The 17548-nt window shown below is 41.6% G+C and overlaps 1 protein-coding gene across 8 annotated transcripts in view; it reads left to right on the top strand.

Moving 5' to 3' along the window:
• Positions 1-17548, top strand: part of FHOD3 (formin homology 2 domain containing 3) — a 488002-nt gene that overhangs the window by 389899 nt on the left and 80555 nt on the right. For 4 of the 8 annotated variants that reach the window (NM_001194349.3, XM_077974667.1, XM_077974664.1 and 1 more), the window contains 3 exon segments: positions 931-1065; positions 7169-7219; positions 13222-13436. In NM_001194349.3, coding sequence (NP_001181278.2) covers positions 931-1065; positions 7169-7219; positions 13222-13436 — 401 coding nt within the window. 8 annotated transcript variants of the gene reach the window in all.

Here is a 17548-nt window from a genome sequence, read left to right as displayed (position 1 = left end):
GAGAGCCATCAGACTCCTTTACATAGCTAACCCTTTTCCTTGTATGTCATACAGTTACTTTATTTTATCTTCTCCCACTCATTCTCTGATTTAACATCTCCTGTAATACTCACCCTGTGGTTTCTGTCTGAGGCCTTCACACACATTTTCAGTACACAGTCCAGACTGTTTGTGTGATGTTACTAATACCACTGCCTGTCCTTTGACCATGCTGAGTCCTTGGATGCTTCTTAACATACAATGTCATAGAATGAAATTTCCTTAATTCTATTCACATTTCAGCCCATTGCAAGTTTTTTGTCCTCATCTGTCATCTCATTGCCTTGTTCAATTATTCTAAAGAAGTGTATTGTGAAATTGATATACAGTAAAATATTTTAGTGCATGTGTAATAGAAAATAGTTTTCTAAAATCACTTTTTAAAAAATTTTAAATTTGGTGGTACATGTGCTGTTTTGTTAATCGGTATCTTTCGTGATGCTGAGGTTTAAGCTTCTAATGATCCTGTTACCCAAATAATGAATGTATTACCTGATAGATCGTTAGAAAATAGTTTTAGATTGAAAGCTGATTCTAGCTTATCTACGTCTTAGCATAGACCAATCGTAAAATGTATGTAGAATGTATATGCATTCCTGGAATGCTTCTATGATACCCATTTTTGAGGGCTGCTTACATGTCAAGCATGTTGCTTGGTATTTTCTGTCTGTTACCACCTTTTTTCCTACTAGCACATTCGCAGCATGTTGCTTTTCCCCATCTACACACAAAAATTGTGAAACAGGAAGACTCGAGGCATTCAGTGATTTCTCCCAAGCACTGCCTAGGTACCAGCAGACCCTCACTTCTAACCAAGGTCTGACTGATGCTTACTTCAGTACTTTTAATCAAAGGCCAAGCAACTGAAACATTAACTCATTGTATCTGCAGGTCATCACCGAGTGGTCTTCTCACATCATCCTTCAGGCAGCACCAAGAGTCACTGGCAGCAGAGAGAGAGAGGCGGCGGCAGGAGAGAGAAGAAAGGTTGCAGAGAATAGAGCGGGAAGAAAGAAACAAATTCAGGTAAGAAGGATCTTAAGATTTTTTTTTAAATAATGAGTTAAAAATTAAAGCACATGACTTTACAGCTGTATACATTTAATATTGGTATTAAAGGAAGTAATGAAAATTCTGTCTGTATTTTTAAGGAAGAGAAAGACATACCTGAAATAGGCTGGATCTGGTTTGTTATGGCCTTTGTTTCTCTAACCATATGGCAGGAAGTACAGTCAGCCAAATACAATTAGGAACTCATGTATTCTTGAGTCCTCTATTGTCTGCAGTGGTCCTATCCAGGCCTTCCTGATGACAGAGAGCCTAATTATCTTAACTTAATTTGCCATCTCTTCCTAATGGTCCTTATGTTTTATTCATGCTCCATCAGATGCCCAAAAGGAAATGCTTTTCCCACTTTCTGGTTCACTTTTTGATCCCTGTAGCAATCTTCAATATATTTTTTTAAACAATAATCTCTTGCTATGTGGGGGGAAAAGTCATTGTGTTGATTACTCTCAGCCCATTTCCCCCTAATCTACTGGTCTCTGTACAGCTCCAAGGATGTGTTCCTGGATATAACTCATTCCAGTTTCCATATCTTGGCCTGTCTGTCCCCACTGATCCCAGTGTGCCTTGGCTTCTCCTTCAGCCAATCCACCTGTTCTCCACATTCTCCAGGTCATCCTCCTTCACACCCATCCCCTGGGCTTAATGCTGTGCTGTGCTTTATGAGGCCGGGCGCGGTGGCTCACGCCTGTAATCCCAGCACTTTGGAAGGCCGAGGCGGGCGGATCACAAGGTCAGGAGATCGAGACCTTGGTGAAACCCCGTCTCTACTAAAAATAGAAAAAAATTAGCCGGGCGCAGTGGCGGGCGCCTGTAGTCCCAGCTACTGGGGAGGCTGAGGCCGGAGAATGGCGTGAACCCGGGAGGCGGAGCTTGCAGTGAGCCGAGATTGCGCCACTGCACTCCAGCCTGGGCGACAGAGCGAGACTCCGTCTCAAAAAAAAAAAAGAAAAACAGTTGCTGTGTCTCTCCTTACACATTACTTCCTTCTACTCTTCCTTATCTCTTTTTTCCATTTTTCCCCTTTCTTCCCCACCTCCTCCTCCTATACTTTCTCTTCCTTCTTAATCCTTCCAAGTCATTTACCCTATAGCTTCTACATTCTTTCCTTTCATTTTTCTCCCCATCTCTACCTCCTGTTTCCTTAGCTCAGTTTCTTTTTCAAACAATATTACTATCAATTAATCCCCATTAAATCTACAAGGAATATAAAGCATTGTCAATGAAGATTTAGAGATTTAATAACATGTGTTTTTTGTTTGTTTGTTTGTTTTTGTTTTGTTTTTTTGAGACAGAGTCTCACTTTGTTGCCCAGGTGGAGTGCAGTGGCGCGATCTTGGCTCCCAGCAACCTCTGCCTCCCGGGTTCAAGTGATTCTTCTGCCTTAGCCTCCCAAGTAGCTGGGATTACAGGCCACAGCACCACGCCCAGCTAATTTTTGTAATTTTAGTAGAGATGGGGTTTTACTGTGATGGCCAGACTGTTGAACTCCTGACCTCAAGTGATCTGCCTGCCTTAGCCTCCCAAAGTGCTGGGATTGTAGGCATGAGCCACCATGCCCGGCCAATAACTTGTGCTTTTTTGAAGCCAAGAAATGTATGTATAATTGTAAAAATGATCAAAATATGAGCAGAGTTGTGAAGTTGCTTAAGTATAAGTCACTACTTCATGAAAACAAATGACAAGTCTGTGAAATGCTAATCTTCATTTTTCTAAGACTGGGTGAATGGGCTGCATGAAGTAAACCAACATCATTTCCCATCAAGATTGTGTAGCACACCCTGAGCTGTCACATTTCTACCAAATGATATGTGGAAATGCCAGTTCTGTATGCACCATTTTTCATGAGGGTAGTTCTGGAAGTTGTCACTTTTAGAAAGTCCAGTTCTTTAAATCTCTGGAACAGGTTAAATGTTTCCTGATTTATGGTTTTCTGGGAGATTTGCATATTTTACCACCAAATAGCAGCAGAGAATCTGAGTGAAATACATGGAAAATTCAGAGATTAGCTTACATCCAGAGTTTTTTATTGAAAACCTCTTGAAACAAGGTACTGGTTCTGGGGAAAATGGAATTCGTTCACTCCATCCTGTCTCTCCTTCTGCATTGCTGAATGCGACCATAAACCATGGAGAGAATGTGTGGAGCTCTGAAAACTCTGAAATGTAAAAGAGAGCAGGTGAATTAGGAAGGGAGAGTAAAATTAAGTTTTACAAAACCAGTGAGAATTTACCATTTTTTGCCTTCAATATTGCTTGGCATGTACTCAAAGGCACCCAAACCTAGACATGTATGCCAAATCTGGACCAAAAGAGCCCCAGAGGCCGGGCACAGTGGCTCAAGCCTGTAATCCCAGCACTTTGGGAGGCCGAGATGGGCGGATCACGAGGTCAGGAGATCAAGACCATCCTGGCTAACACGGTGAAACCCTGTCTCTACTAAAAAAAATACAAAAAACTAGCAGGGCGAGGTGGCGGGTGCCTGTAGTCCCAGCTACTTGGGAGGCTGAGGCAGGAGAATGGCTTAAACCCGGGAGGTGGAGCTTGCAGTGAGCTGAGATCTGGCCACTGCACTCCAGCCTGGGCGACAGAGCGAGACTCCGTCTCAAAAAAAAACAAAAACAAAAACAAAAAAGACCCCCAGAAGAAGTCCTCTTTTTCCAGACCGAGGCACAGCAAAGGGAATTTCTAAAGATAAAAGCATAGAGAATTCCTCTTATTTCTCTATCTCCTACCGTAGCCTCCCAAGCAATGTTGCTACAGAAGCACAGCAATGGCAGCAGTGTCCAGGCAGGTGCCTGAAATGGGAGGGAAACTCTTCCTCTGACCATAAGAGCTACAACCCCATGATCACTAGGCATATCACTTTGCTGTCCTCCTGCTGTATTGTCCTGGATGCAGATGCAGTTACCAAAAGTATGTGGCAGGACAGGGAAAATAAAGCCCAAGCCTTCTGGCTGGAGGACCATAAAAGGAAACCCAAGGAGCCAGAAAGTGTTAGGAAAGCCACAGAGAGCAAGGATATCAAGAGAGCACTCCTGAATGCATGTCTGATTTGTGCACGTGTGGCTTCAAACTTACACGGCATGCCATGGCCTTTGAGAACTAAGTACAGAGTGGGAGTGGATGACCACCCAGATCCCAGAAAACTGAATTAATATTGGAACCAATGTCTGAAGGCAGGTTACAACTTGCAGACTGAACTTAACCTGGTTGATTACCTGCTAATACAAAATAAAATAAAAATCAAGATTCTTTGTAGAATTTAAATAAGACCCCAAATCTCATTACAAAATAAGTAAAATGTATAGACTACAATCCAAATAACTTATCATAGAAATAGTTAGGAAAATGTTAACTCAAAGGGAAAAGAGAATTAAATGGTGGGTAACCACAAAGGACGTAGATATTATACATTTAAAGATTTTAAAGTAGCTATTATAAATATGCTTTAAGAAGTAAGGGCAAATACTCTTGAAACAATGAAAAGATGTCTCTGTAAAAAAAAAATAAAGGATATAAAGATCCAAATGGAAATATATATAGTACAGGAAAATTAAAATAGAAAATTTGTCAGATGGGCCAAATAGAATTGCTATGAGAGAAGAAAGTGAACTCATTGCTATGAGTGAACCTGAAGATAAAACAACAGAAATTTTCCTACCTGAAAACTAAACAAAACAAACAAAAATTGAAAGAAAAATGAACAAAGCCATAGGGACCTTCATAATAACATCAAAATGGTCTAGCATTCATATCATCAGAGTCCCAGAAGTATAGGAGAGTAGGACAAGAGTGCATTGGCTTTTTTTGTTTGTTTCTTTCTTGAGACAGGGTGTCACTCTTTTACCGAGCCTGGAGTGCAGTGTCACGATCTTGGCTTACTGCAGCCTTGACCTCCCAGGCTCAGGTGATCCTCCTACCTCAGCCTCCCAAGTAGCTGGGACTACAGGCATGTACCTGGGACTACTGGCTAATTTTTGTATTTTTTTTACAGAGATGGGGTTTTGCTGTGTTGCTCAGGCTGGTTTTGAACTCCTGGGTTCAAGTGATCCTCAGCCTCTTAAAGTGCTAGACTTATAGGCATGAGCCATTGCACCTGGCCATGCATTATAATATATATTCAGAATTATGTTATTCATATGTATATGTTGGCAGAGTAAGAATTAGGCCTAGGCAGGTTGTCGTCAGAGGCCATGCTCATAACTGTTAACCATTTGCTCTTGATTTCAAGTGATTCTAATTTGTCAATTAAAAACACAGAGAGACCTTGGATAAATGGCCCTCATCCAGTAATGACTGCTAGTCAAGGACAGACCATAGGCAACTATTAATTGTGGTGACTGCAGTTCCATATTTCTCAGGATGTGAATGAAAAGAAATTCAAAAAATATATAGGAAAAGCTTTCTAAAGTAGTCCCCGAGATTACCCAAATGGCCGACCTTTTATCAGCCATTTCATTGATTTAAATTGTTTATGCTCCTGGTGCTTTTTGCAAAGCATCTAAAAGTTGTTCTTTATTGTCATTTTTGTTGAATATGGTCTTAAGCCTTCTGAGGTATAGGAAATTTTAGTTCTAGTGTGGAAAGTGATGAGGTTGGATGTTTATAAACGATGACAAATCTGAGTCCTTGTTGCATTTTTCTCCCGGTCCTATACTGCTGTAGTCTAACTTACTGTCCCTTTATATCCAGTTACCAGTACACCAAGAAATAGAATATTTAAACTATATTATGAGGTCCAGTGTTGAAAACCATAATGTTAGGATTCTCCAAGAAAGTAAACAGTCCAGTGAGAGATGACTAACCACATAGTCTTAAACTTAGATTCAATTTGGAACCTAACCAGCAGGAACAGAAAAACAAAACATTAAAATTAATCAGATTTGGGCATCTGTGGGTACAGACAAAAGAGAAGGAACAAAGCAGGAGCTTCAGTGATCCCACAATAGAAACTGAGAGTGTAATGGATGTGGAGAAGGAATCCTGGGTTGTCACTGTGGATGACAGTGTGGCGATTCCTCAAAGACCTAGAACCAGAAATACCATTTGACTCAGCAATCTGATTACTGCATATGTACCCAAAGGAATATAAATCATTCTATCATAAAGACATATGCACATGTATGTTCATTACAGCACTATTCACAATAGTAAAGACATGGAGTCAACCCAAATGCCCATCAGTTGATAGACTGGATAAAGAAAATGTGGTACATATACACCATGGAATACTATGCAGCCATAAAATGGAATGAAATCACGTCCTTCACAGGGACATGGATGGCACTGGAAGCCATCATTCTCAGCAAACTAATGGAGGAACAGAAAACCAAACACCACGTGTTCTCACTCATAAGTGGGAGCTGAACAATGAGAACACATGGACATAGGGAGGGGAACAACACACACTGGGGCCTGTCAGTAGGGGGATGGGGGAGGGAGAGCATCAGGATAAGTAGCTAAGGCATGCTGGGCTTAATACTTAGGTGATGGGTTGCTAAGTGCAGCAAACCAACCTGGCACACATTTACCTACGTAACAGACCTGCACACCCCACATGTATCCCGGAAATTTAAAAAAAAAAAAAAATCCTGGATTGTGGTAGGAATATTCAGCTCATGGAGTGCAACATAAAATGACCAAGACACTTAGATTTAATTCTTAAGATGGCTGTAATGGAGCTACCAGAGCTCAACTGGATGCTAATCACCTCCAAAAGCTATTGCTTGCTTGTTATTGCCATATTTTAGTTTTGGATTTTTAAAAAACTTCTCTTTCCTCAGATACTTACATTCTTTCCAACAAGTAATTAGTAGTGTTTCTGGGTGAATGCAGTAATCCTATGTTTTCTGCAGTCCGTGTGATTGTATTGAAAATCAATTGTATTTAAGAATTTGGAAGTACAGCATTTAAACTTTTAAAAATTCATCTACAACTATTTTACATTTCTGAGGCAGTGGCGGTCTTTCATGATATACTGTTTATAATTTATTGGTAATTTTCTGAGCATCTAATTCTGTTATTTTCTTTTCCTGTTTATTTTTTCTACATATTTCCATTAGCCGAGATTATTTAGACAAAAGAGAGGAGCAAAGGCAAGCAAGAGAAGAAAGGTTTGTGTATTTCTTTTTTCCCATTGTAACAAATGGCATGTGACTTTGCACTGTTAACCTAGCATGCAGAGAGACTGTTGATTAAAATATAACTGCTTCATTTAAAACCTTGCATAGCTGACATTTTGCAGAACAGAGTGTACTAGTTACCTAAATTTTCCAATAAAAGTTTGGATTTGTCATTTGGTGCCAGCATGGTTAAGTGTGTCTATTCCTTCAAAATTCTCCTTCAAATGAGCACATTAATGTTAGCATAATTGATATAGGGTGTATATTTGAAATACCCTGCACCACTGCTACTAAGACCAGAGTAGGTGTTCCTACTACGTGCTTTCATGTCACATGATCAGCAATCCTTCAACAAATATTTTAGTATACACACTGTGCCAGGCAGTGGCTGGGGGCACTAAATATACCTGAGACTCTTTCTGGGTGTGCCTGGTCACTTACCTGTCTCCCTACTGAACTGTACTCAACTCCTCAATGGCAGGGACAATGCCTGGATTTCCTTTATTTCTCCAGTACCCACCACAGTGCTTGGCATGTAGTTGGGACTTAGGAATAATATATGGAATCAGTAAATGAGTAAATGAACCAACAACTTTATTTAAAATATTCAAGCTGTAAGGTACTTTCTTTTTTCATTTTAAAAACTACTTTATTTATGATACAAATCTTTTGGTTTGTGATTCTAACCAGCAAAGGCATGAATACATTTTTAAATTTCTGTCCACAGAATAGTTATATGCAATTTTGTAAGAAAAACATATATGGGATACATTACTTCATAAGATTAAGAAGTATGTTATTAAAATGTTGCTGTAATATTCAAACCAGCCTAGGTCATATAAAGGAACAGCTCAAAACTCTGGTGTTGATCAGTAGTATATTTCAATGGCAACATGCTTTGAATCTCAATAAAAGATACAAAGATGTTCAGTGTCTAATAAATGCAGATAAACAGTGGAAACTGGTTTTACAAGTAGACTGGCAAAAGACAAATTTTTACCCCCAGCTCTTTACAGCCTGCAGTCGTCACCTCTACCACCAGGTGGGGTGACTGCATGGAGAGATGGAAAGGCTGATTTTACACCTTCTATGCTGGAACCACCTGGGACCTGACAGTTTCTGGACTGGGCCAATAAGAAGTAGAGTTGTGCTAATTTTCTAAACACCACCTAAATACATCAGGACAGTCTGAAGCAGGCAAGAGTAGAGACTGCCTATCTTCAATTTAAAAATTAGATGCTTAGACTAGCCTCTTAAATAAAATGATGGCATTGCTTTGATTCCAACATTCTATTTGATTATTATCATCCTAATAACCAGTTGTGGTGGCAAATCTAGAGTGAAAGATGCTGCTAAAGAAATAGGAAACTTGTATTTCTCACTAGTACCTGTTTTTTACGTCAGAGGACATCACATATACTTTCACTGAAAATGCTGTTGACTTCCTGCCCAGGCATGAGGAACTGAATTTTATTTTTCAGTTCTCCCCCCCAGATTCTGTACTTCTTTGAGCTTTCAACAACTTGACTGTTAGGTTATGTCCACACAGACAAGGCTTGGCAGCTCCTGGGGAGATGGTTTAGGTGCTGTGTCAAGATCTGAACTGGCTCAGGCTGACTTAAAAATTTCCCCAAACCACAGAAGTCCAGCTCTTTCTGGATATTATTTACTGCTCTTTTTTTCCAAACAAGCCTTCACTTACGTCTGGCAAACTTGTAAGAGGAGGTTGCTGCTTCTCCTGTCTCCTCTGGTTCTGCCCTTAGTCTGCTCCCAGGCTGCGCATCAGCCTGAGCACAGGAGTGTGCTCTCCAGGCCCACTGTGGGATTCTTCCCTCAGAGACACCTCTCTGTTTACACAGAGGTCTGGGGAAGCAGCCATGCGTTTTCCTTTGGTTTGGCCCAGCCATTTTTCTTGTTAGTTTTCTTCTTGAATAACCTGGTGAAGATGGGAGGGGAAATAGACTTTCATCCCTGTTTCGAAAGCTGTTGAGAGTTCCTAGTAAGCCAGGAAAAAGTAAGATTTCCAAGTAGAATGGAATTTGGAAATGGAAAGTAGTAGAGATCAGAGGTGGGAGGGAGTACAGAAATAAGGAAAAGTAACTCTTCCAGATAGAGCGATGTGTGTTCGTCAAGTCCCACATCTCTTACCCTTAATGCAAGACTCGGAAAAGACAGAGTCACAGCAGATGGTTTTGGAGATTTGTATCATGTAACTGTAACAAGATGACTGTCATCTTATTTTAAGGTGTAGTGACCATCTGGATACCTGTTATATTATTTTATATCATCTCACTCCATAATTTCAGACAAACTATGTTATTGGCAATGGTGCAGACCAGGACTAAGTTTCTGTTGAGATGCTACTTCTCATCCTTTTAAGTATTAGAAGAAAGGTTTTATAGGATGATGATTGATTAAAATGGCATTCACACATAATTTAAAGGAGAAAAAAGAAGTGTGTGTAGTAAGGAATGAGACCAGACTGGCGGTGTGTTGGGGGGTAGCACAGGAGGATACTTCAGTTTGGGTTTGTTGGTCTGAGGGAGACAGCAGGGCATGGAGAGGAAAAGGTTTAGAGCAAACAGGGGCTATAGGAACAAAGTGCAAAGAAAAGGTTGGAACCGGGCTAGGGTTTTGGAAATTGTGCATGAAAATGATCAATGAAGCAGGAAGAAAGGATTCTGAGCTTTGCTTAGAAGGACTGAGAACAGGGCAGAAGTTAGAGGGAGCCAGATTTTAGCTTAATGTAAATGAGAATTTCCAAATAGAAGTGTGGCAGGAAAAGTCATCAGTAAGTAGGTCTAGGTTAATCTAAAGTCAAGCAGAGTTTCTGTAGGGCCCTGTGAAAAGAGACTGAGCCGCAGTACCAGCCCTGCCACTGAGTCCTGGTGGATGTTGGAGTTCATCCCAGTGGTTTGTTTGTCTCTCTCTCCCACTGAACTGTGAGCTCTGTGAGGGTGGGATTTTTCCTTGTTTATTATTAAATCTTGAGTGCCTACTACAGTTCTTAGCACATGACAGGCACTTGACAGATGTTCAATAAATAAATGGAAAGATGAATGAAGAAACAAATGATCTAGGCGGAGGATAAACGGGAATGTTTGGATGAAGGCAGCAAAAGTAGGAAGGCTTTTCTTGGGGCTGTGGTTTGTGGATAGAAAGCCTGGTGCTTCCCACAGAGGAGGCTCCGTTGGTCTGTGGATTGAGTGTGACTTCGCGTGGCAGCAGGGATACGTGACAGTCATTGCGTGGGCCGGTGGGTCCTCAGATCAAGTACTGTTGGGCCCCATAGCACTTACCGTCATTGTTTAGGAGAAGGTCATGATGTAGGTCCACTTCCTCCCCAAGAACTGCTTGAGGTTCATGTAGGGCAGGAGGGGTCGCTAAGCTGTAACACCGTAAATGCCTGTGGCATGGCCATCCCCGTGTACCAGCCCACCGCCTTCACCACTCTGGCCCCTGTGGATGAACACTGCTGATGCTTTTTCAGAAAGGTTTAGTGCTCTTGACCTCCATGCCTCTCTGTCCCTGCCATGTAAAAAAAAAAATTTTAATTATGATCAAATGCACCACATGAAATTGACCATCTTAACCATTTTAAATGTGTTTTTCAGTAGCATGAAGTGCATTCACATTGTTGTGTAACGAGTCTCTAGACTCTTCTCATTTTATACAACTGAACCTCTTTCTCCATGAAGCCACAATTCACCATCCCTCTACCTCTGCTTCTACCATTTTTGTCTAACACATAAACATCATTTTCCAGGACAATTCAGATTAAACCTTTAACTCTTCTCATGTCTTACAAATCTTCAGTGATGGCATCTGTGAGGCCAAGGGGTGCACAGGAATAGCATTTGAGTCAAATCTATCCAGGCTCTGGGATGAGTGGCCCCTGGAGTCTCCCAGAAAGTGGGTTAAACCCTTTGGCTACCCGCAAGCTCCTGCCTGCCTGGCTGCCCACAGGGAAGTGTGCGGAAGGCCAGGACCAGGAATGAGCCAGCAAAAATGAACACAGTAAGTGGGTTGTCCTCCTGGCTGGAAGCCTGTCACAGCGCTTCGTCACCACCACCCACCCCGGACTCATTTGATTTCTTGCCCTGGGATTCTGACCTCCTGAACTCCTGGATCTGTCCAGATTCTCTTATTTGCATTCATTTCTTGTCTGCCCCTTTATCCTGTTGCAGCAGCGTGGGAATACCTGTGTTCACAACTCCTCCTGGACTTAGGCATTCCTGGCCTTGAACTTGCCACCATCCCATTTAACACATACCTGCTGGAGGCCCTGCCTCTTACCCTTAAAACTGTTTTCTTTCAAGGTTGTTGTTACTTCCACAGCCAAGTGGCTTTTTCTTGCTGGCCCGAATTAAGTCCAGAAACATGTTCCTTTTGTTGCCTCTCTTATCCCTCAAGAGGTGGTGCTGTTGGCCAAGCTTCAAGTGTTTGTATCTACATATACACTCACTACACACCTTTTATCAGAGATTCACCGTGAATGCAAGCTCATTCCCCACAAAAATGAGATGGGATGCATTCGCCCCCTCGGCATCCTGGGCTTCAGGTGGGCCTCTGCAGGTGGGGTGCCACTCTGCAGGCTCTGCCTGCTTTGCATCAAGCCATAAATGCAAGGCACTGAGGGAAAGAACAAAGGATGGTAATCATCCTGTTCACGAAAATCCTATTATCTGCTTTTTGAAAACAGACGTACACATGTGAAAAGATGACTAAATATGCCAGGCAGTAAATGCAAAATGCCATCTGAGTTGAAGGGACTACATATCCGACATGAGTTCAGAGGCAAGGCCAAGATCACTTCCACCTGTGGTGGTCAAGGCAGGCCTCCTGGAGGGAGATGCACATGCAAGCATGGTCCGAAGGGTGGACTGCCTTTGGGCTGGCAGGGAGAAAGGGTGAGGATTGCAGACGGGGAAACCACACCCACCTTGAGGATGGGATGCAAAAAGTGCATGCTTTTTAAATGCATTGTTTTAAAATATTTTAAATATGTGCTCTGCCTTATCTGGGTAAATGAAGAGCACCCTGTCTAATGCCCATTGTGAGGAGCTGAAGCAGTGAATTGGATAGATGCAAAGTGAGGGGCTTGAGTAAGCTGTTCCAAAGTTTAGTGGTGGGTAAGATAGTGAGTAACCTGCTACAGCTGAATGCATAAATTTATTTCTGAAAAAGATAATGGTGAGTAAAATTAGCAGACATCTGGAAGAGGCACACATTTCGAAGTTATTTTGGTCTGATCTATAAAGTGCACTATGAGGAATATGATTGGTAGCTGGTCTTAATAAACAGTTAGTGGGTTCTGCCTGCCTGAAATGCAAAACAGATGTATCTTTGTTCTTTTAAACTGACTTTGATGAATAAACTATATGTGACGTCAGGTTCAAGCTATTGGATGTCTGATTCCTACTCAGAAATATTTTAGAATATAAAAAAAGTTTCCATGGTCAGCACTGAGAGAACAAAGTGAATTCCAGTTGCATTGCTGTTAGCATTGAAGCAGGTTCAGAAATTCAGAGAGGCAGGCCTTCATCCAAGCAACCCCGTTTGGTACTTGGGGGGCATTTTTCTTCTCTTTGCCACACCAAGCCACCCACCCATTTCACAGCTGTGAGCTCGGAGGGATTTGGTTTTCAGCCATCGCTCTTGTGGCTGTTTGGTGGTGGTTATTGCTGTTTTGCTTATTTACAAATGTTCCCTAAAAGAGCCAGATAGGATTCTGCAGCAGTGATCCAATATCTACGGACTGTGTGATGCTGCCATTTCCCCCAATTTGCTTGGTTATGAGTGATGTGGGATTTTTAATCATTAGCATCTTGGCTTTGCTGGGTGTTTTTGGCAGGCTGACCCTCCAGCCAGCCCTGCACTGTGCTGTGTGCATCAGGAAACCGGCTCATTCTGCAGGTGTTTCATCCATAAACAAGCATCAGCCACGGGCTCCTCTTTCGTTTGACGGAAACCCTTTGGAATTTAACTTTCAGATACAAATACTTGGAACAGTTGGCAGCTGAGGAACACGAGAAGGAGCTGAGAAGCCGGAGTGTGAGCCGGGGCAGAGCCGACCTCTCCTTGGACCTGACCTCGCCGGCAGCCCCAGCCTGCCCGGCTCCTCTGAGCCATAGCCCCTCATCTTTAGACTCTCAAGAGGCTCTCACAGTGTCTCCCTCCTCCCCAGGAACCCCTCACCATCCCCAAGGTGAGTACAGGGAGAGTAGAGGGAAAGTGAAGGGGTTAACATCAGACAGGCTTCCTTGGGGCAGTAGTGATGATTTCAACCTGCAGACTAATATTGAGACAGCAACTATGGGTACACTTTGTTGACGGGGGCTGGGGGTGGTGGTGACTGCAACTGCGTGGTCACTAACAAACTAGACGTCTTCAGAGTCTCTTATATTAAAGTAAAATGATTCATCAAAGTTGTCAATGTATGGCCATGGAAAAAGGAGAATATGGAAAATAAGCTTTACTTTGACATTTAATCCTAAATACTGGGATATTCATTTAATACTTTATCATTTGGAGATGTGGGTCTGCCCAATCAAGCGACCACATTTGAATGTTCTTACCCGAGGAACTGTTAGTCTGGTTTAAATTAAACTGAAGGAGAATAAAATTAATTACAGCAAGCAAAGAAAAATGTGGACCTAGTGAAAATAGAAGGTAATATTCTTTAGGAAAATAATTCAAATTGTAAAAATTACTAGTACATGGTTGGGTGCGGGTGTGTGTGTACGTGCTTATGTACGGACAGGCAAGCTCTCCCAGGAGATACTCTGTCGTCTTTGCTTTATTTGGAGAGGCGCGATGATATTGTATGCTGCAGCCTTGAGCATCAGCTGTTTTCCTGCCTGCTCTGCACACTGTGGGTCCGTTTTCTTTCACATTAACACGGGGATGGTTCTCAGGCACCAGCATTTACACAGTGTGTGTTGATTAACCCTACTGCTAGCACTGTTTGGTTTAGTCAAGTGTTGTGGCTTACAGCCTGATGTAGACTTAGCCAATCGAAGACAGCAGAAGCTTTTAATTCTAGGAGAGTTGACTAAATATGGTGTAAAGTTTAATTTAAGCAAGGCCAGACTCCATGACCTTAGCAGAACTGGATATAGCAGAACGATATTGTCTGTCCAATTCTTTGCTGGCTCTCCAAGCCTTGGCTCATTCTGCTGGACCGGGCTGGCTCCTCCACAGCTTCCCATGACGTCCCGTTACTCCCGATCCCTGAGCCATGGAAGATTGTCCCAGGCAGATGGCTCAGTCATGGATGAGTAATGTCGGTCTTAAAATATTGAGACGCGGAGAGTCAAGACAACAGACTGTCCTATAACAGCCGTGTATTTTCCAAACCCTGCCTCATATCATTGCTATATATACGTGGTGGTATTTCTAGAGGCAGTACGAGAGATATCCTCCTGCAGAGTTGTGGTTCAGCACTTTATCCTGGGACTTTTAACTAAAAGTTGTACCTCCAGTCGTTTACAGAATGATTGTCGAACAGCCCCGAGCTGAGAGGGAATTGTCAGTATCTGTAAATGTCATTTGTCCTCAAATTTTTAATCTCCTTGATGTTTGTGGCAAAAGACAATTTTTTAAGTGTTTGATTGAATTACAGTTTAACTCGAGACCATTCTAGCCAATGCAAAAGAATATTTCAGCTTCAGTAAGAATACAGAAAATAGTCATTGTGTGTGTGTGTGTGTGTGTGTGTGTGTGTGTGTGTGTGTGTGTAGTATGCATTTGGGGAAAATAACTTATGTCAGTGTGCTTTCAAAAGAATATTTGCAGCTGGGCGTGGTGGCTCACGCCTGTAATCCCAGCACTTTGGGAGGCCAAGATGGGTGGATCACCTGAGGTCGGGAGTTTGAGACTAGCCTGACCAACATGGAGAAAACTGGTCTCTACTGAAAAACAAAAAAACAAAAAAAATTAGCCAGGCTTGGTGGCCCATGCCTGTAATCCCAGTTACTCAGGAGGTTGACAGGAGAATCGCTTGAACCCAGGAGGTGGAGGTTGCAGTGAGCCAAGATGGTGCCATTGCACTCCAGCCTGGGTGACAGAGCGAGACATCATCTCAAAATTAAATAAATAAATAAATAATATTTGCAAGTGTTATTTTCTCTTCAGAGAAGGGATTAATAGAGACTGAGAGAGTGTTTGACCAGAATTACACAATAAATGATACCTGCTTCTGAAAGAGGAATACCGGGCTTGAATCTGCACATAATCGAGAATTCATAAACTAGCATCATTTGATGTTGTTTGCTTTTTTTTTCTGGAAAAAAATCAAAAGTACTGGATCCTGTGAGATCTAGAAGAGCTTTCCATTGTATGTTAAGTAATCAGGATCCAAGTCAGCAAGAACAAACAGTCTTCCTTTTCCTGATACGTAATTGATTTATAAAATTGGAAATCGCAAGTGTATGAAAAGAGAAAGAACCACAGGGGTTTCCTTTTGCTTTGTAGACATTTGCCCTTATGACAGAAATGCAAAGTTGGTATAACCGAGTTGTTCTCAGCCTAGTTTATTCTTTGAAGCGTTCTGTTAGCATCCAATTAATAGTATATTCTTTTTACCGAATCCTATTTTCAAATGTCCAAAAGTAACCTTTTGCTTATCCCTAGCATTTCCAGTATCCCAACATCTGGAGGAAGAATTAAAAATGTAATCACAGATCCAGATGTTGGTCCTGCACCAACACCTGGCATGATGTCCAAATGTGCCAGGGATTGCCTTGCTTTTTTACTCTTTATCCTTGTGGGATCATGCGATCATAATATGCTTTACATTTGGTAGTGCTCTGTCCCTTTTTCTCAAACGTATCTGGGTAGGTAGGGGAGATGTTATTATCCATGTTTTACTGAGGCCCAAATAGATGGAAAGCTGTGCTTCAGACCATCCTGGCACAGTGCTGGGAGTTTAATTAGTGTTCTGATGCCCATCTCAGCCATTTGTCCTGGAGTCATGGCTCTACCATGTTTGCATTGCTGTTCATATTAATGCCACACCATCCCTTTGCTAACCCTCTCACCAATATCTGCAAAAATTGCAGCCTACATTTCAGAATTATGTTTACAAGAAAAGGAAAAACTAATATTTGTTATTGAATTTTCTATGCCTCAGGAGTACAGGTCCCTTTATGGGTTCTTTCTTTTATAACTCCTGTTTCAGATTCTGAAGAACTTTCAAAAGAAGAAGATACGAAAACATTAAAAACCCCTTTTCCTTTTGTCTTACAAAATGTACTTTTTAAAAGGGAAAAGCTAGTGATAAATACTGGTAGCATGACATGCCATCTAGTGAGATCTCTCAGTCAAAAGCTTTCCCAACTAAATCTGCTATAACTTTTGTATGAATGATGCCACTAACCCCCACCACCAAGTCAATATATACTTGAATTATTTTTCTGTCTGACCCTCTTGTGGCTTAGCAGATGTATGTCCCTATACTGCCTAGACTTGGTGATGATGGTCTAAGTATTTTCCTTTTTTCTAAAAGTACCAGCCCAAGGGAGGGAAAGGCATATATATACATGTTCCCATTTGCACTGTGTTGGAATTAATGGAGGCAGTCAGCCCAAAGTTTGGGCAAACATGGAAAGGCATCTCTTCATTCATTGCTTTGATATCCTTTCCTTATTTTCACTGATCCCTGGGGGTAGACATCAGAATATCTACTTAGTAAGTTTATTTCCTGTTATTTTTAGAAACTCGTAGATGATTCTGAAAGCACCTAAGTGATTCTCATTTTCAGAAAAGGTACAGTGTTTTTATTAGGATAGAGTTCTTCAACATAATTCTTGAGAAAGTTGCTCTGAGGATGAAAAATAGTAATAATAATCTGTACCCATAAGTAAAGTCAAGATAGCCAAGTAACCTCTTATCCCAATTTGTGTCAGATCCAGGTAACCTATTTCATGGAAACAAGAGTACAGAGAAACTACTCACCTGAAAACCAGATGTTGATGGTGGTCCCTGGAGGGTGTCCCAGGGTTGAGCTGCCTTCTCTGGAGAGCTAGAACTATGCTCCCTTCTTGCTCCCTCTTGTACACGAGTCCCTCCTGAGGCCAGATGGAGATAAATGACATTTCCCAGTGGAAGGAAGCAGCTGTCAAGAATTTAGAAGTGGCTTTCACCCACTAACCTAGCCAGGAAAGCAAAATTATGTCTACATTATTTTATTATGAGCTTGATACTCTCCATATTGCACACAGAGATAATACATCAGAGATGCATTTGAAAATCATGCCACGCTGTATTATTTTTATTTATGTCAGGGAAAAATATGTTTGACAGTGATTTTTTTCTCTA

Source organism: Macaca mulatta, chromosome 18 (assembly GCF_049350105.2).
Source record: "Macaca mulatta isolate MMU2019108-1 chromosome 18, T2T-MMU8v2.0, whole genome shotgun sequence".
In the NCBI taxonomy this organism is placed as follows: Eukaryota; Metazoa; Chordata; class Mammalia; order Primates; family Cercopithecidae; genus Macaca; species Macaca mulatta.
Note: the sequence above shows the minus strand (reverse complement) of the source record. Positions and strands in the feature narration are given on the sequence as shown.